Below are 26,362 nucleotides of genomic sequence, written 5' to 3' on the forward strand. Positions count from 1 at the left end.
TAAATCTATTGCGTTTTGGACGTTTGTAGGCAATTGATCTGTTCACCCGCACAGATGGTACTCATATATGAAAAGGATGATCTTAAAAGAGGTTCAGGATCTTGGGTCCTTTATCAGTTGATAATGGATGTGAGCTTCTCTAGCAGTATCATGAGCATATCCTTGGTCAATATGGTACTCATAAATGGAAACCTTTGATCATAATCCTAAGCATTATCCAAATTGAAATTAACAGCTTCTTTTATGGCTGCTATTGATACTTGATAGTGTTTCGGTTTAGGGGCATAGTTCGATGACGAGAAATGTTTTCCAGAGTTTCGCCAATTTTGTTGACAATATCTGTAAAGTATTTGTTATCAGGTCGTGTTTAAGGTCGTAAATCCTAGACTTGGAAGATTTATTCAAATTGTGGACCAAAGTAATAATGCTCAGCCATTGTGCGCTCCTTCTAAGCAGTCATTACACAGTGGTATTCGTATGCGATGAATTACGAAAGAATTTGGAAAACAACTTCTTTTAGTTTAGCAGTGAAATGGCCAGTTAGCCTAAGTAAAGTTTCATGTTGATGATGAAGAAACATCATATAGAACATAGGTTTTAGAATTGAAGAGACAGTGTCTCTTCCTCAGAGGTCGTGGACTGTTCGAGTTGTAAAGTGTGCTTGAGGCCATAATTGACACATCAAGAGTTCTGTAAGTACCTCGACCAGCTTGTAAATACATGAACGTGTTTGAGGCAGTATCAAATATGCATAAATGATTATTTGAAATGAAACCCTATAGTATCTTCCTCTTATGGCTTGTGTGCTTATCTCAAGGTGGCTTATGCTTATCGCTCTTGATGATACAGAGGCCCAAGTCCCAGGAGCTGAAGAGGAATGATGGGGAGCGTAGACTATGATGTCAAGTTGATTGGTATTTTTCAAGTTCGTTTCCTGAAGACATATTGCTATCTGTTTAAAGTCCTGTGGTAGTACATGGATATTATTATATTTACACTTTAGTCTTCTTGTGATTTGCATGAATGATTTTTTTTCAACTGCAAATAGCGGCTCAAATTGGAAGGAACGTCCACCACCGTCAACTGGCTGTATTGGAGTGTGTGTATGTTGGTGTGTGGGGGCGAGACTTGTATGTGACATGAGATAAACTGTGTGTCTGCCAATACTTCACCAGACCTGTCGGTTGTATTGTACAGACCAACTCTGACACCTTAGCTTCAAATGGATACCCCACTCGGAAGGATCTTTTTCCGACTCCGTGACAAACAGCATTTTGTCTTTGCCAAACACACCAAAATGAGTACCCTCGTTTATGAGTGCCAGCATTTCGGCCAGATCATGACTATAAAAGTTATGCATACATAATAGATACATATAAACACAGGACAGTAAAATAACTAGAGTACTATAGATGATGCATCCAGACAAAATATATCTCTATACTTACCGATACAATGTAAAAACGGGTGGATCGCCTTACATCGCCCACGGGGACTTACAGTACCTTTGCTACCTGCATGGAGTCCTGCAGGATTGACATCATTCCTGAAGCTGCTGACGATTATCAGCAAATTAGCCAAAATTAATATAACGAATTGTCTTCTAGACTATTCTATTAAAACCGTAGCAATTATATACATACTTTAAATTTTAAGGTCTTGCGTTCCATCTCCGACAAATATGCATCACTAATTCAACCCTTTTGAGGGTACAGTCACTAACAATCGCAGTTCTAAAATGTATTCAAACATATTAAAAGTGTGGTGAGGTGAGGTGAAATTGGGTTTAACGTCGTGCTTGAGAATATTTCGCTCATATGACGACGTGCATGCGTGTGTATGTGTATGTGCGGCTGCTTGTACTAGCCCAGATTTAAGCTGGTTTTATAGTGCTAGCCCACTGAGATACCATGCCGCAGTGAAGCATGAATACCCCACTCAGACACCTTATACTGATTCCGAGCCCACCAGTCCTTGTTGTACCCATTAATGCCGAGCGCCAGGCAGGGACCGACAAGAACAATATTTTAACGTCTTTTTGGTATGACACGGTCGGGGATCGAACCCGCGACCTTCCGCTCTCCGGGCGGACGCTCTAACCACTACACCACGGAGGCGGTCCTTTTTAAAGTAATCAATTTACTTCGGATATAGTACAGTAATCAAAACTTATGATACAGTTCTGTTTCTTTTAAACGAGATATAATTAAATGACATGAAGACCATAAATGTTATACATTACTCATATATACATTTAGATTCCATAGAACTATTATCAAGGGTCAGTCAAACAGCTAGATTACAAGAAACCTTTACTAAAACTAGCACGTACCCGTGAAAATATAGTTCTATACAAAGTAATACATTATAAAAACGGGCTATAAATCAACAGCAGCCACACTTGAGAACTTACAGTATGTAATCTGCTACCAGCATAGTGTCTCAGCTGGATTTACATCATCCTTTGGGCTACTTGTGATTGTCAGAGAGTATAGAGCCAAACAGTTAAAACTCAACAATTCTACAATTAAAACCACGTGAGATGAACAAAAATGAATGAAATGGGACTTAGGTACCCTCTCAGGAGGACAATTATTTTAACTAGTAAACAGACTTATTAATTCTACAATATATAAATTCACAAACTATTTGTAAAACAAATCCCACCTTTTATTGTTTTCTGGTATGAGGCAGCCAGGACATCGAAGCCCGAACTTCTGTTGTCAGAGCAGACACCCCACTGCACCACGGAGGAAGTGATTAATTTGTGTAACTGTTGAAGGTGATGTGCATCTGAAGATGAATGATGTTGAGAATATGACAGTGTGATTGTGGCTGAATTAATTTCGAAGTGAGGCCTGGTTGTTGATGCCAACGTTTATTTTATTATGCGAATACAGGTGAGCGAGTCAGTGAGTGAGTAAATGTTGCCTAAAGTCTTGTCATCAATTTTGTAGCCATTCGAGCCAAGAAAAAACAAATATACTGAGTCAAAAAAGAAACTTCACATTCTTTCTTCAGGGCACTATAAAAGAACAAGAGATGGTAAGATGGTTAAATTGTTATTATTTCATTGCTGAGATCTGTGTGATGTACTCGATACACTGACAGTGCCATAATCAGTTCCATTAGGCTACACTGCCGTTCCAAAACATGGGTATACAGAATGTCAAGTCACAAGAATATAAATGCGAAATTTCTCAGTTCAGTATCGTGTATGGCCGCCCCGCGCATTCACCACTGCCAAACACCGTCTCCTCATCGACTGCCTGATGCTTGTGAACACGTGGTTGGGGATTCTGCGCCATTGCTCTTGCAAGGCAGCGCCAAGTTCCTTCAAATTCTGAGGTTGGTTCCGAAGACCACGAAGCCTTCTCCCAAGTGCATCCCAAACGTGCTCTATTGGATTAAGGTCAGGGGACCTCGATGACCAGTCCATGACGTTGATTTCGTGTCAACATCGCGGTATGCGGCCGAGCATTATCATGCTGGAACTGTAGACCTGGGCCATCAGCCGCCATGAAAGGAACGAGTTCAGGGGTGAGCACCTGGTCGCGGTAAGCAGCAGCTGTGAGGTTTCCACGGATGACCAGAAGTCGCGAACGGTTGTTCCCACAGAAAGCACCCCACACCATGCAACTTCCGCCCCCGAATTTGTCGACTTCCTGTACACAACATTGGGCATACCGTTCACGACGTCGTCTCCAGACTCTGAGCCTGCCGTCCGCGTATCTGAGGGTAAACCTGGATTCATCGCTAAATACGACTGGATTCCAGTCTCTCTGGGTCCATCGGAGGTGACGTTGGGCCCACAGCAGACGTTGACGTTGATGAAACGGCGTCAATATTGGCCCACGATATGGACGTCAAGAATGGAGATTGGCAGCCCGCAACCGATTTCGAATGGTCTGTGAGGACAGTCGACCTCTAAACATCTCAGCCCTGGTTCATGTAGCCGGCAGAAATCTGTCACGTAGGTGATGTAGGACGATTTGACGGTCTTCTGCTCGTGACGTCAGACGTGGACGACCCGACCTTGGGCGATCAGAAGTGGTGCCAGTTTGTTGTAGACGACCTCGCAAGTCATACACAGTACGACGGCTGCATCCCATTGCTCTTGCGACGTCAATAACTGGTCTTCCCACTTGCAACATGCCAACGGCACGTTCACGTTGCACATTTGACAATCGTGGCATTTCAAGTACCGTTAGAACTGTGGTTAAAAAGTGTTTTTTCAATTCTTGAGGCCAATGCAAACACGTGCATATGAAGAAAACTTCGATGCGAAGATCATGTGATCGACTGCACGTGCAAAACCTGATTTGGCACTAACGTCATTTGCACGACGAATGGATGGGTTTGAGTGGGTTTTGCTAACGTTTTTCTAGAGTCGAAAGATAGGGATCCCATTTCGGATACATAGATGTATCATCAGAGAAAAATTATTCATTATTTTTTAAATTACATTTTGTGAAGTTTCTTTTTTGAAAAATAGAATAAAAGGGATGAAGATCACTAAAACTTCAGTCCCTATCACAGTAAACAATAAAAACTGACATTCGGAATTTAAAATCTACGTCTTATCTAATAGTTTAATTTCCTTTATATATGTCAGTTTAAATGGTTCGAAATGTTATTTAAATCAGTTGACCATTATTGCATCGTTGGCGAATGACTGTTAAGGAGGATCCATTCCCTTCAATAAAACACGAATGAGTGTAATGAGAGTGTCCAATGCGACACTTTTTGTCAACATATCATCTTGATAATTTTGATCAGTAAGGGCATGATAGGTTATGGTTGTACTGCATGAAGCTTCTTAGTAGAAGCTTGCTTTTCCATCTTTTCTGCCACATGTTTTCAAAGTATTGCCAAGCAACAGGTTTTAGGTTGCCGTATGGAAAAGAACTGCTCGTCATCGACTTTTCGAGAGCAGATTGTCAATGTTAGGATGTCAATGTTAGGCACAAATTCAAATGATGTTTCAATGGGTTGTAGAGCTAAGAGGATAGCCTTTGCCTCTGCTATAAAATGGAACTTCCATCTGTTAATCGAAGTGATATAGTTACCGGATAAGTTTGAGTTACAACTGCAGCTGTCACCATGTTTCCATTCATAATATAATCAGAATATTACTGTTTAATTTCCCGAATTTTATTGATATGATACGGAGTTTGTATCAGTCGTTTTTTCTTTGTTTTCTATTTTCTAGTACCATCGGCACATTTTGACAATTTATACCATCTGTTCACACCTTAGTTTAACTGCAGTAGGATCCCCATCTGAACATTTATAAACGTAAATTATAAATGTCAGTCTATAGTTTCTTCTTGTGTTGGCCACAAGGGTTAAATATATTCAGTAATTAAGCATCATCAGGATATTGTTTACATGTTAAATTCTATATATCAATAAATCATTTTGTGTTTCACGAAGGACATCGAGAGTGAATTACAAATTCGTTAATCGACTGACATCACTTCACCCCAATCTCTCATATTCCCTCTTTGATCACTGGATTGTCTTGTCCAGACCCAATTATTTACAGACCGCCGCCACATGGCTGGAATACTGCTGAGTGCGACGTAACATCAAACTCACTCACTCATATTCCCTCTGAAATGTGTCACTATCTCATTATCTTCAATCACCAGCACACCTCAGATGTTCTCTCGTTCAGTGTGCCATTAGAGTGGAACGCAATATACTCGCTATTTTGGATCGGGCTCATAACGAAGCTGTGGTGTCAACTGAGTAAAAGGTATTTTTCATCGGTGATGCCCCAGTTGTCACACACTTTAGTGAGGATGGAGAAGGCTCACCCCTACTGTCCGATCAGTCCTAATTAGCCAAATCTCTGGTCACAACTCCCCTAATTAGATAATTCTTTGTTCTTTAGAATCCAGTGAGTAAATTACTGTCGGAAATAGAAGAAAACTGTTTTTAGGCTGTTACTTTGTATCCCTAAAATTTACACAACTGCAAATTGCATATGTCAAAATAACCCACATCGGCCTAACTGGGCGTTCAGTGGGATGCGTAATAGGATATCCAGACATAAATGTTTACTCGTAATATCGGGCAAAACTATAAAAAAATACGAAAGGCTGATGAAAACAATAGATTAGACTATAGATGGCAATTAGATCGCTCAGCCAGTTATGACGACGGACCATCGACTCACCTGGCACGGAACGCCTGTACTGCCTACAGGCAAAAGGGGTCATATGAAAGATATTTTATGCTGTTACATTTGTGTTGAATATGTCTCATCTATTGATTTAACATCTTACGTGTCTTTCTTCATAAAGTTTATGTTGAGATATGTAAAAAAGTATGATACCCATAGAAAAGCTTAGTCAGCCATCGTATTAAATGTCTCAAAATACATAGGTGGCATGACCACCCGAAGATCGACGGGACCGAATATTATTTGTAAATTGCTATGACATGCCGTTTACTTCCCCCAGTTTAATTTCCTAAAGGATTATCTTATCTTAGTTGATCCATAACGATAACACTAGGATTGTCAAGACGGGGTAGGAGCTGGTGTTCCATCCACTGAAGGAACACCTCACCGTGATAATCTCCAGATGAAGGTTTGTCCTCAAAGACGAGTTCGCACCCGTCAATGAGACCAGAATCACGTGAAGAACGATGAGGCGTTTACCTTTACCAGATGGAATGTTTGGGGCCTTGTTGCATGTACCATCTGTCGGTAGCCACATGTAATCCGTGGAGTGATTCTTGTTCACCCAGGTCCCATCGAGGTATACTATCTGAAAACCCAACTCCCGGTATTCGGCGATGTTTCTGAGATAGTTTGACCTGAGGGTGAGGGTTGAATACTTTCCACGAAACACTCCATTTTATTTACTGCTAAATACACCTGCCCATGGCTGCACTCGTTCTATGATATACCCTGTCATATCTAAAGAGCGGTTTCCCCCTGTGCCTCTCCTGCACAAAATATTTGTAGGCAATCAGTGTATCCATATCAAGAGCCATGCTTGTGATTCCACACAACACAGTGCGAAATATTGTGATAGTGAGACTCCATGGTAGTTATGTAGCAGGGCAGTGAATGTAACACAACGACAAACACACGCTACGGGTGTGAGCTATTGCCCAAAGGACCATTTATTCGTCAATAAATCACCCTGAAACAATTATAGAAATAATGATACATTAATACTACACATAATAAAATCATTTATGTTGCAATAGGTCATACTAGTAGTTGTTAACAGACTAGATAGCATACAATACACAGTAAGGTTACAACCAATCTTGCCAAGTATATAGCACTATATATTTTAAATATTCTAATTGCAATAAGATTATGAACATTTTTACAATTGTACTCATATAGTTAATGGGTAGGAGGTTAACTGATCTATATTACACTTCTTAAGTAATGGATATACATGTAGTAAATTGTACAAAACAGTATGACGCAGTATGACACATCTGGCATTTAAATTGGCATTTAAAAAAATGACTTTTGTAATACAATATCCTCGCACACTTATTTGCATAAAGCCATGGTCTGTTCCAAATAAGTCGCATTGCTAATTTCTGCACTAATCTCTCCTCAGTAAAGTCCTGTAATAAGACTGAAATAAGTCCGAACATAGTTTAACAGATATTTCACACTTTCACATATCAACTACAGTAATTGTCGATATAAATCTGAAATAAAACCAGGGTTTTTTCCTATTTCCGACATTATATTAGTTTACCCAGAGCTTTGAGACAACTTTCAGATTTTTAATATGACCAATAAACTATAATTTATTGTCAAGTTTATTTCGAGAAAACTGTTCTCGTTCATCACTTTGATTAGAGTTTTTATCTTAAAATAAACTGATGTATTTTGCGTATATAACAAAACTGAAGACAACATGTTTTGGCTTTGGAAAACTAAAATCCGTTTTGCACCAAACACTTGAGTAGCAAATCTATAATTGTCTCTCAGTAGTGTTCATCTTTGAACAACGGCATGAAATATTAAAGTCATCAGCAAACAATGACCCATCAATATCATTAGTCAAAACCTTTCCAAAGCGATATCTTAACACTAAAAGAGTACCTGATAAAATGCTTCCTTGGGGCACTCCCATTTCCTTAACAAATGCATCAGAAAATGTGGAACCTACTCTGACTTTAAAATTCCTGTCTTCTAAATACCGAGCGATAAAACATGCATACGGGCTTGAAGACCCATATCATACAGATCTTTCATGATACCTTACTTCAAAGTAAAATTATATTCATACAAGATGTTGTTTATTAATGAAGCCATTTGAGACAAATAATTCAAATCACCCAAGATGATCATTAGTGCCCCTCTGATGTCTAAAACCAGATTGGATATATTCATTAGATTATTTGATTATAGATGCCAGACAAAGCCGATTGATCGCTCCATATTTTACTGACACAGCTAGTTAATGCAATTGGTCGATAGTTCGAAGGTAGGTAGGATCCTTTCCTGGTTTGTTGATAGGAATGATGGTAGTGAGTGCGGGAATATTGAATTCGAGACTGTTCATGTGAATCTGTTGATATGGAGTCAGATGTTGGTTTGGATTTGGATGAGGATGTCAGTTGAGTTCCTGTTTCGAGGCCGAAGACCAGGGTTCGATTCCCCACATGGGTATAATGTGTGAAGCCCATATCTGGTGTCAACCGCTGTGATATTGCTGGAATATTGCTAAAAGTGGTGTCAAACCCAACTCACTCTCTCACCCCTGTTTCGAGATCTATGAATTTGTAATCTTAGTGATGGTAAGCCTGGAGATATTGCTGAAGTAATACGTTTTCAACTTGTTTCTGTTTATGTCCGTGTTCTGTCTTCGTTTGTCTCTACTTTTTCTAAATCGCCATTCAAGCCTACAACTGAAATGATGACAATACTTTCTCTTGTCCGACTTTCTCACTCAATATATATGCAAGTCGTCTCTACGACCCTCATTTGTCGGTACGTCATATTTTTCTGATGGTCTCAGACATCCATGGCAATGGTTAAGAGTGTTCGTTCGGTTAATTTCTTGGGCCACACATAATTTAACACTGTCCATTCAGTTGAAAATCCTGATATCTGAATTTGACTACAAAGGGGCTTGCCCATACCTTTAAACCCACGAAATAACAAACTGGTCAAACATCATTCTTAATACCTCGATCATGCTCATATATCAGACAGATGTTTATTCAATATTTCAGGTCATATGACCTATACAACAGTTGTGTTGTTGTTATATTTTTACATTGCACAGCCACGTGGAAATATAAATACACACACACAAAAATGTATGTATATATATATATATATATATATATATATATATATATATATATATATATATATATATATATATATATATATATTAGCGTCTAATTTCAAACATCTTTTTAGGAATATTGAAACAGATAATATTATATTGATATTTCTTCAGTTTGACAGGTTTTTCATTTGTTGTTCATCGTTGTACACAGTTGAGATCATAGGGAGGAATCTGCTTCTACGAAATTGGTAATGTTCATAAATGAAAAAAACATGAAACTCATCCTCGACATAGCCTTCATTACAAACATTACATAAACTATTATGTTTATCATGTACATTTTTCTCTTTAAAATTTTTAACATTAAATTGTGTAGTGATATTCGTAATTTACAGAAAGCTCTTCTTAAAGTTCTATCATGTAGTTTGGATACATATTTTTCAGGAACAAGTAATGATTTTATATTTGCATAATGACACAGAAATCTTGAGGATGATATTTGACAGTGCCAGTTTTGTGAAGATAGGTAATTTAATCTTTGCTTAAGGATAAAGGTAAATAACTTATCATTTCCCACATCTTGAGATATCCAGGCAAGGGAAAAAACAGACATATAAAAGAATATTTCATAGATCAGACACCAAAAATCTTTCCCATTATCATCCAATCTTTTTAACATGTTATAACATTGAACGGTAAATCTATTTGAATTCATACGAAGTAGCTTTATCCAATATTTGACAGCCCTTAACAGTGATGAAACAAAGATACCAGTGCGACCAGTTTCTCCTAAAATAGCTTTGTTAGAGTCATATTTACCAACACCGTAAGAATGTTTCAAATATAAAGCGTGATTTTTTTCGATGGAATCATTATATTTAACTCCCCATACTTCTGAATCATACAGAAGAATTGGAGCTATTTTTCTGTCAAAACTTTTAGAGACAACTGGGAAAGATATAAACTTATTTCTTCATAGACCTTATATAAGGGGATCAAGGCTTTAGATTCTTGCAAAGCTAGCTGCTTGCAGGCTCCTGACCATGATAATCTGGAGGATACAATTAATCCTAAATATTTGCAGTGTGAAACAATGCTAACTTCCTTGTTACAGTACGTCCATTTTTCAAATTTATTAAGAATACCACCTTTTCTGAAAACAATAACATTTGTCTTTTTCAAGTATACTTCAAGGACCCATTTCTCACAATATAATTGAAGAACATTTAACTGTTTCTGGAAGCCACTAACTGAAAATGATAATAAAGCAATATCATCTTCAAATTCAAGTTCATTTATGAAAAATATAAATAGGACTGGACTGAGCACACAGCCCTGCCTTACACCAGCTGAAGTTTTGAAACATTCAATGATTTCTTTATCTGTCCTGATACATGCCTTAACTGATGAGTACATTTAACAATTTACCAGTTAATCCTTTAGTAATCAATCATTTTCTTTCTATCAACATAGTCAAACTCCTTTTTAAAATCTATAAACCACTCGATCCCGTTCGTCGCCTCTTACGACAAGCATGGGTTACTGAAGATCAATATTCTAGCCAGGACCTTCACGGGTACACAATGCATGAAAGATAAATATATTGTCTGATGGTGAATAATTGGGTCTAAATCCAGCTTGAGATTCTGATAACAAATCATTTACATCTAGCCATGTTCTAATACGTTTTTCGATCACAGCAGAAAACAGTTTGCCAGTCACGTTCAAGAGAGAAATACCTCGATAGTTATTTGGATCAGATATGTTTCCAGATTTGTGAAGAGAAATATGCTCATATATTGATAGTCAGTGTTATCGGTATTGTGTTCAGACACTGTAATTATGATTGAGCAACCCGTCGTGATAACTAAATGAAAATAGCAGTGAAGTTTTACCATTTTATCTATCATTTTTTATTTGTTTTGTATCCCTCTAGTCTCCGCAGCATAGCAGTGACATTGCTTCTATATATCACTTTTCTCTGCTGTTGTATCTGCATTACTATTTAATTTATTGATGCCACTTTCTTGAATTTCAATCTATAGCCCATTTTTATATTGTGTTGTCCCCTATAGTTAAAATGTTTTAGATTCAATTACTAGTTTTACATATATATCTGTGATACTCTAGTTGCTTTACTGCCCTTTGTCGGCAGGTTTTATAATCTCTCTATATATTCTATTTCAATGTCAAGTGTTCTCGTCACGATATGGCTGAAATATTGCCGATGTGACGTTAAATAAAAACTCACTCACTCACTCTTGAATTTCATTTGAAAACCTAATTGAGTGATTATGGTTTTACGCTACTTTTTGCAATATTCCATCAACATCCCGGCGGGAGACATCAGAAATGGGCTTCTCACATAATACCCATGTGGGGAATCGAACCCTGGTCTTCGGCGTTACGAGCGGAAGCTTTAACCACTAGGCTACCCCACCGCCCCTGAAAACCTAGTTAATACGACGATTTAAGGGTTTTACGTCGGCTTCAGGCTGGGGCCTATGTCGCAGAGCCTAGTCAGTATTAACACGCGTTAATTGAAGACCATTCCTTTGTTCTGATTTTTTTGGGGTGTACATCTGCTGAGTGAAATTGACACGTGACACTGATTATAACAAAGCTGTAATATATTCCTACATCAATGATTAAAGGCTCCATTTTTTCCATCTAGACAATGAGTACGTCTGTTGTGTCTTCATCCTTGATTGTCTCACACTGCTTTAACCCCGTTGTAATGCTTCGTGCTTTCTGATGAGGTCTTATGTTTCCCAAGTCCGAATTGATTATTGCCTATTGTAATGATTCATTATGCATAATCGTTTTCCGATCGAATTTTGTCGTAAATAACTCAATGAATAATGGCCCAATTCTCTCCAAATTTGTCCATGTATGTGCCACACCTTTTCAACTGATGGGCAGAAATTCATTGATGAGATATATTTAACCTATATATGTCAAACGTACTGGTTTCTACTGTGCTGGATGCTAGTCATTGGGCACGTGATTTGGGCATTTAACAGTTTTAAGGAAATTACCTCGGGTAAAGAAAAGTACACCATTATATAGGATTTATGCAGAAACAGGACAAAGACCACTCTCTATTGTTGTTTATGCTAAAATGACATGTTACTGGGCAAGACTGATCACAGGAAATTACTCAAGCAACCAAACATGTTACTGTATATTTTATCAAATAATGCTTGAAGAAAAAAATGGCTATCATGTATCAATGACATATCAATAAAGACGAGCAATTTGGATGTTTGGATTAATCAAGCATTTGTCAATAGTGATTGGATTAATTATAAAATCAAGAATAGACTTATAGATCTTTCTATACAGAAATGGCATTTAGATAAAAGAAGCATCATCGAAGGGTAGATTTTATAAGATTGTACATAACAATACTGATATTGATTTTTATTTACAACACCTACCTGAAAAATATATATTCAATATGAGACACTTTAAACTGTCAAATAATTGTCTTCCTGTTGAAACTGGAAGATGGTTCCTTATATGTGATAATCATAGAAAATGTACATTGTGCGCCTTAAATGTAATAGGAGACGAGTACCAATACCTTTAACTGTCAATATTTTAACAAAATAAGAAAAAGGTTTATTCCCAAAGCGTTCATTACAAAGCCTTCAGTATTTAATATGATTAATTTATTTCAGACAAAAAAAATGTATCCCCTTTAATACGATTGTCCATATTTTGCTGCCATGTGTAATGTAAATTCAGATAAATACTCCATCGTTGTATATGATGTTCACGTATGTGATATCAATGTATGTATACCTGTTATTTTGATAGTGTTCACGTAGTAATGAATATTACATTGCAGCTGTTATCCTGAACAATATCAGTTAAGTAACATCAGGAGCGTTCACAAATGCAGTTTAATGGTTGGTGACAGCCATATTGGTTACGTTTTGCAGAATAACAAAGGACCCAAAATTTGCCCAAAAAATGCTCATCGTTGAGATCATAATCCTTGACAGGAGCAGAGAACACAAATGCAACCATGCACGGGCATCACATGATCCTAATGAAACATTTGCGTGGATGGGTATGAGAAGTTGGGCACTCTGCAATAGTGTCATTGAGGATTTTGTCAGTGCACAAAAACAACCGTTGAGTGAATTTGATCGAGCGATTGGGTGGCTTCAGGATGGCGTTTCGATTCGTGAGGCTGCTCGACGTCTTCAGAAATCCCCCTCTGTGATTCATCGACTTTTTGAAAGGTTTCAAACGACAGGGAAAGTGCAGGACCAGCCACGGATTGGAAGACCCCGTTCAACGTCACATACTGATGACCGTTATGTCATTACGTCAGCTCTGCGGCAGAGATTCGTCACAGCAAATGCTCTTCGCCTGCAGTTGAGAAATGCCACGAATGTCAGCGTCAGTGCCCAGTCCATTCGTAACCGTTTACGTGCCGCTGGCATCCATCACAGACGTCTAGCTGTCAGGCAACCGTTACGCCCTCGTCACAGCACGGGAAGAATGGTGTCGGGTTTTCCGATGAGTTCCGATACAATTTGCAGTTTCATGATGGTCGTGCACAGGTGTTCAGAAGGTGAGGAGAACGCTTTCACGATGTGAACGTTAGTGAACGTGACCGGTTTGATGGAGAGTCCGTCACGGTGTGGGGTGCCTTCAGTCTTCATCACAGGACTCCTCTGTACCGTATTCGTGGCAACCTGACTGACATGACTGACGTGGCAACCTGACCAAAGAGGTATTGTGAGGATGCAGTGGCCAGCATATTCTCTAGACCTTGCTCCCATAGAGCATGTCTGGGACATTCTTGGTAGACCTGTCCGTCAGAATCATTCCCGCCAGAGAACGCTGACCAGCTGTTCAGAATTCTGGACCAGGAGTGGCAAGCAATACCACAGGCATCACTGAGGACATTAGTGAGGTGGATGAGGGCTGGATGAGCAGAGTGTGTCAGAAACAGAGGTGGACACACGCACTACTGATCTGCAATTGGTTCTGTGACTTTGCAAACTGACCCCTCGTCTTTCAGGTGAATTTTTGCTATACATCTCATGATGTCATATTCATGGAATAAAAGCTAAAGTATCGTATAACATTAGTTGTGCGTTCTTAACTTATCAAAAAGTAAATGAGCGTTCCCATATTTTTTGAATGAGTATATTTAACCATGTATACGCTTGTATATATCTCTAGTAAACCTCATCATGCTACATTGTAGCCTTGAGTGAATAGAAGTTTAGAAGGCAGCCACGATGACATTAGAATGCACTTCACTTTCATTTGGAACACTCCTTTGGTGTTACAGTGGTATTTAGTCAAAGTGGTAAGATCACAAAAATTATGTAGACGGCCATGTTTGGGGATTAAACTTCTTGGACCGTACTAATCCTATCAACAATGGGGATTAAAGCTATAGTCTATAGTAGAAATGCAAGTATGCCAGCACTTGGTGGTAAACAGTAAATTTGGTGACATTTTTAATTTTACTAGTATTGCATGTAACATAATATGCATACACAATATTGCATATATACACATATTCGAAAATGAATTATCTGACAAATAAGATGAAATTTTAAATCAGCAAATCCAAAATAAGCGTTAAATGCCACACAAGGAAATAAATATTTATATGCACTGTGCATAATACACAAATACATACAATTGTGTAATTTGTTTCACATGACATAATAATCACATTCACATTCCAGATGAGAAACGGCATGAACACGTGCCTTTGACATTGAAGAATGACTTATCATAAACTAAATTGTTGTTTTATAAACCCCATGCCTCATGTTATATTTGATTACATTCAGGAGTTGACTAATCATTATGAACTGTGTTCAGTGTGGTTGGTTAGTAAGCTAGGTGGGGAGTGGGTAGTGAACTCCACTTACTTGAACAGACTATAAATCTGCAGGCACTGGACTGTTAATCCTAATCCACTTATAGCCAATTTAAGTGCAGGCAAAAAGAGAATACACCCATGTTGTCATTCAAGGAGTACCAGATACTTTACGTCAATCACAGCTAGAACTATGCGACCTTCTGTTATATTGCAGAGGGTGTCTCTCCATTTGTCATACGTTTTGAAATAATAAAGTACCAGTTTATCAGTAATTCTAATGCTGATAAGGAATTACAGATAGATTACATCTTCACTGTTTACGTGTATTAAAATAATGATTTAATCATCCATACTGAATACTTGTTCATACAATTCATCCAAGGTAACCCACTGTATACAGGCTTAGCTGCGGGTGTTGTTTGAGTTACGACAGCCGCCTGTCAATTTCTTTGTACCCTTGCTTCCTTGATGGTGGCATGCACCTAAGTCAGTCTGACTCATCTTGTCAGCCTCTGTCTTTTCAACACTCTGAAGAGATTCAAAGAATTAAATATTGGGATGGTAGCGGGGAAGACCTGTGTTCACAGTCTTTGATGGAAGCCTTCCAGGTTGTTGTTCGTTCTTGGACCAGTGGTTAAGTGGGGAATTCGTAGAGGAATCAGGAATCCCACACCACAGTCCATCCATGCTGTAACTATGTAGTCATCCAGGAACCAAAGGCGTATCAGCCATTGCATCAGCGAAAGCGCTTTGCACATCTGTAGGTGGAGGAATGGTAATGGACAATCGTCTATGCCTTCAATTTATACATAAAGATGTCCTCTTATCTACTAAGAAATATGAAATAATCCTAAATATGGCATAGCATAACATATTGAGTGTGTAAGTGAGTTTAAGTTTATAGTCACATCGACAGTATTTCAACCATGTATAACATGTTGAAAACTACAAAGGAATTATGTAGAAGATATCATGGCTAATTAATCTGACCACTGGACTGGACTGTCCTACTCCTAGTTTGGGTGATACTGTCACTGGCACGGTGTTTGCACATTGCATCTATTTGTTCATCTATATATTGTTACCTTTTCTTGGGTGATACAGCTTTTAAGTAAAACTGCTGTATCACTAGTGTACAGTTACCTACTGTAAAACAACTGACTAATGTTGTTTAACCTTCTGGAGCACAGTTGTTAAATAACCTAAACCGGATATACCAATGCCTTTGTGAAAGAAACATATAGGACGTCTAGGGACTTCTTGAAATGATTAGGTTTCAAACCGGCAGAAGCTTAAATTTGCTTATAAACTCCCAGCTAGAACCCTGGGTACCTCTGGTTTGAATTTCTGAAGCTGTAAAGATGTATTCCCGGAAGCTGCACTGAAATGATCTAAACAGGAAATGCCAATAGATTTCTTGACAACAGAGATTTGTGACATGCAAAACTGTGTATTCCCAAATTGGAAGTTATTTCATGAGGCGTAAAACAACACAGATGCCAAGTAAGCTAAAGTCGTGAAGAACTTCGGCTCAGTTTTTGGTTAATGAAACGCTAAATCATCGACCACCCAACAGCATGGAAAAATCAATTGGAGACCTACTTCGCTACTTGCAACTATACGTAATTGTTTGTGTCCTTGACTGTCTGCTATTACTCGATAATAGACATTTATTTCTCTCTGGGTGACAGTGTGTGGTATATGGTTGCTGTCTGTGGTGTAAAGATGGGACAATTGCAAAGATGGTTTCAGTGTTATATTACCTATACAACTACGTTGAAAATCGGTAAGTATGATAGATATCATGTCATGTGTAATATTCCATCATCAGGAAATATACAATGCTTCTATTGCCAAATAATAAGGTAAAGAAAAAGGTAGGAGGTAGTAAGGGCACTGGTTTAACAAATAAGTAATTCCAAATTTATCAGTTACAGAAAAATAAGGTGCAACGGTATGACAAATATCAGATAGGTTCGCTTGGTTGATTGTTTTCTTCCATTGAATAATTGCAATTTCAGTATGTTGAATTGAACACAAGAATGGAATAAATTAGCAGTAAAGGTTGAGTGATCAGTGTAAGAAAAACTGTATATGAGAAAGTATGTGGCCCAAGATGCCTTTCACTAAATTCCTATAATATCTCCTCAATCTCGTAAGACTGACCGACTGAGTTTGGTTTTACGCCGCTTTTAGCAATATTCCAGCAACATCACGGCGGGGGGACACCAGAAATGGGCTTCACACATTGTGCCCATGTGGGGATTCAAAACCCGGGTCTTCGGCGTGACGATCCAACGCTTTAGCCATTAGGCTACCCCACCGCCCCCAATCTCGTAAGAAAATTAAGATGGAACATATATTAGTTCTTGTAAATATATTTAAATCAAATCTTTCACCGAAACGGAGCTAAAATTCACTTTTTTTATGCAAGTTAACCTAACGTTGAAAACAAACGTGTTAAAGGTTTCATTAATAAAAACATGGAAACTTTCTTAACATCAAAATGTTCTGCTATGTTGTGATGGTATATAGATCAGTTAGCGAAAACGGCACTTCGTTATAAGCCCGATTCAAAATAACGTGTATATAGTGTTCCAGTCTAATGGCACGCTGAGCGAGAGAACATCTGAGGTGTGCAGGTGATTGGAGATAATGAGATAGTGACACATTTCAGAGCAAATCTGAGAGTTTGGGATGAAGTGATGTTAATCGATTGACGAATTTGTAATTCACTCTCAATGTCCTTCGTTAAATCACAGGCAAACTGTAGCGCAAAGAGGATTGGGCAACAAAGAGAAAATTACCAGTCTTCCTATATACGAGCGAAGCGAGCAAAGCTTGGCAACGTACTTCCCTCGCTTCGGTACGAAAAATATTTTTAATGTCAAAATACAATATTGCCACTATCAAATGTAGACACCCATTTCCTCACAGGGTTGTGCTCTCAGATTTCCAACTTCATATTTAATAATTACCCACGTAAAACATATTTAATTCAACACTTTAAGCGCCACTTGTGCCATATCAAACCGTTCTTCGCCTCCATTACCCCTGCCTGCTTCCGCATCAACGGAGTGAAGGAACAAGAATAAGCAGAAATTAAAGAGAAATATCATATTGCCTAATTTTACCATTAAACTGTTGGAGATTATTTTTCTTTTCTGTCGTCGTTATTGTTAGAATTCTTGTAATATTTATTCTACAAAAATCACTTCTGGCGTAGTGGGCGAATGAAGCAGGGGAGGTAACTCCGCAAGTATTCCCCCCATATGGCGGACATGTGATTCAGCAAGTATATTTAGATTTAAGTGCCCTGTTCCTTCACTCCGTTGAACCGGAAGCTGGCAGGGCTAATGGAGGCGAAGAACGATTGATGTCGCACGAGTGGCTGAAAATCTTGAATTAAATATGTTTTACGTGAGTAATTATTAAATATGAGGTTGGAAATCTGAGAGCACAACCCTGTGAAGAAATGGGTGTCTACATTTGATGGTGGCGATATTTTATTTTGATATTAAAAGTATTTTTCGAACCGAAGCGAGGGAAGTACGTTGTCAACCTTTGCTCGCTTCGCTCGTATATAGGAAGACTGGTAATTTTCTCTTTGTTGCGCAACCCTATTTGCGCTACAGTTTGTCTGTGGTTAAATATACAATGCAGATGGATATATAGGATTGAAAATGTTAACAATATCTGATGGTGCTTATTTACTGATAAGCTTTATCCCTTGTGACAAATAGAAGGGAAAACAAATAGATTTATTATTTACGCTTATAATCTGTGTTTATGAATGTTCGGATGTGGATCCTACTGCAGTTGTGCGAAGCTGTGATGCAGTTATAAATTGTCAAAATGTGCGGATGGTACTAGTGAGTGAGTTAATGTGTGAGTTAATATTTAGCGTCACATTGGCAATATTTCAGCCATATCATGACGAAAACAATTTAATTTATATCAATATTAAAATGAAATAATTTAGAACATAAAAATGCTGTCATCGAAGGTCAGTAAAACTATTAGAATATCATAGAGATTTTTCTGGGTTACATTTTTTTTATTCTAACCAAAAACATCTCTTAGTTCATCAAATAGCATCTTCTAAATTGCCAATCAAGCATCTACTAGAATATCACAGCTCTTAATTTAAAACTAGTGCGCTATCATAAAAAAAATAGATCATCATAGACAGTACAATATAGAAACGGGCTATAGATCGCCAACAACTGAAGGTAGATCACCAGACTAGGGACCATGGGGATGGTACTAGTAAATAGATACTGATTATACTGAGAAGTGACTGGGTATAACACCGCTTTGAACATAATTCCAGGAATATCGGGAAATGTCAGCTTTTGTCAGGAAAGTGATGCTGATCTTAGACATCCGCGGATGTCATGAATCTTACAAAAAACGTGTGTAATGCTGACTGAACTAAAAACACAAGTGTGTGAGTTTAGTTTTACGCCGCATTCAGCAGTCTTCAGCAATATAGCGGCTGTCTGTAAATAATCGAGTCTGGGCCATGCAATCCAGTGATCAACAGCATGAGCTTCGGTCTACGCAACTGCGATACGATGACATGTGTCAACCAAGTCAGCGAGCCTGGCCACCCGATCCCGTTAGTCGCCTCTTACGACCGACATGGGTTACTGAAGATCCATTCAAACCCGGATCTTCACTGGTTTCTTTCATATGACAAAAACGGGCCTGAAAGTAAGAGATGTATTTCGACCTATAGTAGATTATTAATGTGGAGTGTGTTGGGAGTGTGTTGGTTTGATCATATACATTTCGGATGTCTTCGATCGAAAGACAACGTTACCAGCAGATAAATAAAAGACGTAATTCTATCCTTTGCAGTATGTCTACACAAGTGAATGAGTACAAGTCGTTTGATTGTTATACTTTAACATTTGTATTGTTGTTATTCACGTTATTTGGGGCCACACTGCAACTGATGCACATGTTACAAGCGTGCAAATCTGGAGAAACAAACGAATAAGGCCATGGACAGGCAAACCATGCTCAGGGCGTATCCCCGACTCGACACATCGTACTTCGGAACCTTCAGCCTTAAGGAACGCCACTCGACACACCGACTATAGCAGCTTAATGCAAGAGAAAAGCTCTCAACGATATGCATCTACATGCATGTAGCAACTCTCAGCGATGAATTGATTCAAAGCTAAAAGAGAATTCACACCCTCTATGTTGTGAATAATGCGTATTGTAACATGTTCTGTATTTCTATAGTCCTACATCAAAGGGGCCTGATCGATGGCCTCAAGTCTCATGTTGTAGTCAAGAATAGTAATTTCTGTTGCGAAGTAAAACAATTTATAACATAATTAGCGAAAGTGATCTCCTATTACGTTGACGGGTTCCAACATTCAGCATTATCTTTTAAACAATGCTTAATCACCAGCAGAAAAAGTTGCTGACAAAGATGGAACTGAGAGTCCACTGTGATTGCATAAATAATATTCCACTTTTATAGCGCCATTCCAGGATGAATATCTTCCTCAAAGCGCTAAGAAAAAACATAATAGTTCAGGCAAATGCTTGACGGAACAAGAGGGTCTTAAGAGATGGACGGAAAGAAGAGTAGGTTGGAGTAGTACGAAGTTCTGCAGGGAGAATGTTCCACTAATATCCGGCAGAATGGGAAAAAGCTCGTTGTCCATAGCTACACAATTTGACTTTAGGTACAATGAATAGCTGTTGAAATTCTGAGCGGACAGATGGAACATAGGGCTGGAGGAGATCACAGAGATAAGATGGAGCAGTATGAGACTGACACTAATACGCTAGGCAGAGAAGTTTAAAATTGATTTGCTGTTGAACAAGAAGCCAGTGAAGTTCTTTGAGGATCGGGGTGATATGGTCTGATTTTTGGTAGAGTGAAACAAGTCTGGCTCCTTTGCTCTGCTGATGACATTTTTGGAGAGCCGGCGAGGAGGCTGTTTCTATAGTCAATCCTTGAAATTATGATTGAAGGGTTCAATATTTTCATGGCATCCTCAGTCAGGCATGCTCCAATTTTCCCAAAGTTTCTTAGCTGCATGTGACAAGATCGAGGCAACTGGCTAACTTGTTTGTTCAAGTCAAGGTTTGAGTCTATAACTATGCCAAGGTCCTTAACTGCTTGACTGCTTTTCCAACAAGTTTCGAGATGAAAGGAAGAATAGAAACGGGTCTAAAGTTCTTCAGATTTTCCGGGTTTCTTAAGTAGAGGTTTTAAGATGGTACATTTCAGAAATGATGGCATTGAACCAGATGAAATAGAGATATTGATAATTTTGGTGATAACCGGGAGCAAAATATCAAGGTATCGAGAGTACGGTAGGTTTGTTTGGCGTTCTTCATGGTGACGAGTATCCCCTCGTCTGTTGATCTCAGTTTGTGGCATCAAGTTGATCTCGTATCTGTGTCTTCTTTGTGAAATAAAGCGAAATTGACTCTGCGATTTAAATATCACTTACAGTGGAGAGGAGTGATGAATTACTCGTTTTCCCCACAAGTGATGACAGGAGTAAATAGAGCTTTAAGACAGAAGTTCCTGGGTAAAACTTCTGTGACTGCGTTTGTCAGTTGTGTTAAAAGCCTCTTTGAATAGTATTTACCGATGCATGGAATGTTGTCTTGACGCGACAGGACGATCCTAAGTGATGCAAGCGTTAGATGTTTACCCCTTTGACAAAACCCACGAGCCAAGCAACGCATCTGACAAGGACACGATGCAGTTCGATTATTCTTTGAAATCGTTCTCACATTTACATTCAGTCGGATTATGTGTACGGTTTCTGATGTTAAATATTCACGACAACACATTTCAAAGACTGAGTGTCAATATTAATCATTATCTTCGACCGAGTAAAATCTTTTTCGTTTTGAGCACACAATTCCTGAGAAAATCCATGTCCTCTCGCCTTTGGAAAGTACCTAACTAGTACTATAACATTGATCTCTCCATAAATCAATGAAGAGGAGTATAAATTTACCGGGTCAAACGCGTTAGAATTATATTCAATCAAAGCATATAGCACTTTCGTGTTTATAACCATTTTAGTATATAAAATGAAAAACTATTACCTCGTGATTGTATTGTTGATATACTATTCTGTTTTCATTTCACCGTCATGGTTATCACTTCATTGCTTTGTATATTTACATTCCTCCTTCACCTAATTATACATCGTGGGCGTGGGCGTGGGCGTGGGCGTGGGAGTGGTCTATTTCAAAATTAAATGAAGAAACAGCTGTGTTTTCGTTTTGCTGGAATCAGACATTGCACCGAAAAGTATTGACGACTTTTTAAACTTTAAAAGCAGCGTGTTGGACCATTCGGCTTAGCAACGATTCACTTGGTTCGCTGTCTGCCAGCTATGGCTTGTTAGTGTGCGTTCGTTGTTTAACGGTGAACGCCACTTCTTCCACTGAATGGTGGCGGTGGGGTAGTAAGTGGTTAAAGCGTTCGCTCGTCACGCCGAAGACCCGGGTTCGATTCCCTACGTGGGTACAATGTGTGGAGCCCATTTCTGGTGTTCCACGCCGTGATGTTGCTGGAATATTGCTTAAAGCGGCGTAAAACTAAACTCACTCACCCTTCAACTAATGCATGTTCAAAGCATAGCCAAACCCAACCAAACATTCATAAATGTTGTTTTTTTAGATAAGTTACGGTTTACGCCACCTTTGCCAACAAACCGGCAAAAACAGGTCATACAACAAAAATGCAGCACACGTTGTACCCACATGTGGAGTCGAACTCGGGTCGCAGGCGTGACGAGAAATACTTGAACCACTGGGCTAACCCGGCACCCCCTTAGTCTGGAAAGGTGTTTTATCTGTTCTAACCTGGCTTTATCTTTTCACAGTCTACGCCTTCTCAAACGTGGCGCTATACAAGCCAGCCAGCATGGATTCTTTCCGGGATATCTACCCACCATCTGCAGCTGTGGATGGAGACAGCACTACTGCCATCCACACTGATACAGTGTCAGTCCCCTTTCACTGGTGGGAAGTGGATCTACTCAACTCCTACACCATCACCACCGTCACTGTCACCAGCAGAGATTGCTGCCGTAAGTTTGCAGAGTTAGTGAGTCATCTCGACTCCCGTGACGATCGGGTTAGAATTGGTATTCAGAAGTCTATAGAAGCGACTAGAGGGATCGGGTGGTCGGGCTGGTTGACTTGGTTGACACATGTCATCCTATCACAATTACATGGTCCCTAGCATGGTGATCAGCCTTCAGTTGCTGGTGATCTATAGCTCATTTTACATTGTATTGTCCAAAAATAGTTTTCTACTTTTAAAGATATATGCTAGCTAGTTTTAACTCATTTTGTGATAATCTAGTAATTTACTGTCCTTCGTTGACAGGGTTATATATATTATATGTATGTATTATGAACTAGTTTTAGTCACGATATGGCTGAAATATTGCCGATGTGACATTATATTTTAACTCACTCACTATCACAATTAAAAAATAAAAGCGTAGATCGATGCTCATGTTTTTGATCATTGGATTGTCTGATCCAGACTCGATTATTATTACTGACCGCCGTCATATAGCTGGAATATTGCTGAGTGTGGCGACAAACAGCCAAACAACCAAACAAGCAAACAAATAGCATAGTTGATGGCCTATAGCCCGTTTTTTTTAATATATAAATTGCATTGTTAGGGTCCATGCAGGTAGTAAATGTACTGTGGGTCCCCATGGTCCCTTGATTGGTGATCAAGGGATCACGTTTTACGCTGCACACAGCAATATACCAGCAATATGGCGGCGGTCTGTATATAATTGCGTCTGGACCAGACAATCCAATGATCAACAGCATGGGCATCGATCTACGCAACTGGGAACCGATAATATGTGTCAACCAAGTCAGCGAGCCTGATCACCCGATCCCGTTAGTCGCCTCTTACGACACGCATGGGTTGCTGAAGATCAATTCTAACCCGGATCTTCACGGGTAGTATGGTGATCAACTGAAGACAATCTATTTTCTGTTTTTATATTGTATTATCCTGAAGTTAAGATTTACATGCTATTTTTAAATCTATATCTGTAAAGAATTGGTCTTCAGCAACCAATGCTCGTCGTAAGATGCGACTAAGACCTGGATCACATTTGCCACGTGCGCCGTACGGTAAAGTAGCCTACGATTTTCCGTACGACATTTTAGGAATCGTGGGTGACCGTTGGCTACGACGTCTGTGTTCACATTGTCTTCGGGCATTGTGCGACTTCCTTGGGGACAGGCAGAGGCAAACCTGCATGGAGGCTGCGCAAAGTTGTACGGAGATCTTACGGAGAGGGTACGGAGATCGTGCGGTTTCCGTGCGGTCTCCGCAGCTACTGCACGGACATCGTATGGAGCCCGTGCGGCATCCGTGCGGAGGCTGAGCGGAGATCGGTTTACCATGTACATCTTGTTGTCTTGGACCTCTCTCATGAACTGAGACAAATGATAGAACTGGTAGGGATTTCTAATGTATATACCCATGGTAAAAATGATTGGTCCATCGCAAGTCTGTCTGTGCGAATTCACGCGCACCGTATGGAGGCCGCAGTGTGATCGTGCGGTAGCCGTGCGATGGCCGTGCGGATATCCCACGATCCTACGATCGCCGTACGATTTTTGGAACTAAAAAATCGTGCGGTGCCCGTGCAGTGCCCGTGCGATGCCACCTACGGGCTACGGGCTCACGACTTTTTCAAATTTGTCAAACTTCGCTGTTTGACAAAATCGTAGAGGCTACGGCGCCCGTAGAATCGTGCGATAATCGTACGACCATCGTCTGCCGCCGCACGGTGACCGCACAGAAATGGAGCTACGGGCAGTTTACGGGCGCCGAAGACCCATCGCAGGGCAAACGTGAACAAGGCATAACGGGATCGGGTGGTCAGACTCGCTGACTTGGTTGACACATGGCATCGTATCCCAATCGAGTAGAACGCTGTTCATTCTGTTGATCATTGGATTGTCTTGTCCATTCTAAATTTATTTACAGACAGCCTCCATATAACTTGAGTATTACTGAGTGCGGCATTTAAAACAAGCAACTAACCACAACTGAAACATTGCTCCCGAGTGAAACAATCAATCAAAAACGGATGCTTCAATTCTTTTTTTGTTGATTTGATCATTATCTGTTCTTCAGCTGGTCGATTCCGTAACTTCACAATTGATCTCACATCGGATCACCAAACCTCAGCTCCAGTCACGCAACTTTGTCACTACTACCCGGGGAGTTTCGCCAGATTCGTCACCAGCACAATAGCATGTGATGAGACATTAACAGCACGAAAGGTCAAGGTCACTATGGATTCATCGGATGATCGACCTCTTGATATAAATGAGGTCAAGGTCAAAGGTCTTCACGTGTGTGGAAGTAAGGTTCTGGAGGATGCAAAAACACATGTCACGTACTTATGATCAAGAGACCCTCTTCTTATGTATACACAACTTCTTTGTGGCAAAAATTGTAATAGATGCGACCCTTACCAAACAGGATATTTTTACTTGCTTGATCATGGTGTTAGGATCTACACCGGAACGTCGCATCTATTGCAATGAAGAAGTTGTTGATCCATAAAAGGACGGTCCATGGTTAAAACAGCTGGACGTATATACTTGCAGTGTCACAGTAGAGTGAGTGAGTTGGGTTTTACGCCGCTTTTAGCAATATTACAGCAATATCACGGCGGCGGACACCAGAAATGGGCTTCACATATTGCACCCATTTAGGGAATCGAACCCGGTGCCTTCGGCGTGACAAGCGAACGCTTTAACCACAAGGCTACCCCACCACCCCCGTCTCAATAGAATAATCATATGCTCATGAACACTGCTGTAGGATGTAGATACACTATTGCATCCTCAGTACCGTAAACAGTTCCCACCGAATGTGTACACTACGTTCTCCATTCCCCCAAGATCACATACTGTGGCATTGCTATATAGTTGCTATGTTAACCAACAAATCCAGGCACGGATTGCTTCCTGAGGGCGTGCAACCCTTGAGTGCCAATGGACAAACACTTTATTTTTCATGGAACACGTGATACAGTGTTTTCTGAAATATCTGTCAAATTCAGGTAACGATGGACTTTGCTCAACGTTCAGTTGATTTCCATGAGACGACACAATGTATACACGGTTTCATGTCGATACCTTACAATATACATGG

The 26,362-nt window shown here is 39.5% G+C and overlaps 1 protein-coding gene across 2 annotated transcripts in view; it reads left to right on the forward strand.

Moving 5' to 3' along the window:
• Window positions 1–26,362, forward strand: part of LOC124260330 (fucolectin-4-like) — a 49,087-nt gene that overhangs the window by 21,929 nt on the left and 796 nt on the right. The window contains exons 1-3 of one of the 2 annotated variants that reach the window (XM_046694615.1): window positions 16,845–16,939; window positions 23,034–23,240; window positions 25,334–25,564. In XM_046694615.1, coding sequence (XP_046550571.1) covers window positions 16,855–16,939; window positions 23,034–23,240; window positions 25,334–25,564 — 523 coding nt within the window. In that variant the 5' untranslated portion in view covers window positions 16,845–16,854. Of the gene's footprint in view, window positions 1–16,844; window positions 16,940–23,033; window positions 23,241–25,333; window positions 25,565–26,362 lie in introns of those variants that run through there. The other variant, XM_046694616.1, reaches the window with a different exon arrangement.

This window comes from Haliotis rubra, unplaced genomic scaffold (assembly GCF_003918875.1).
Source record: "Haliotis rubra isolate DU_JTF1 unplaced genomic scaffold, ASM391887v1 Scf76, whole genome shotgun sequence".
NCBI lineage: Eukaryota > Metazoa > Mollusca > Gastropoda > Lepetellida > Haliotidae > Haliotis > Haliotis rubra.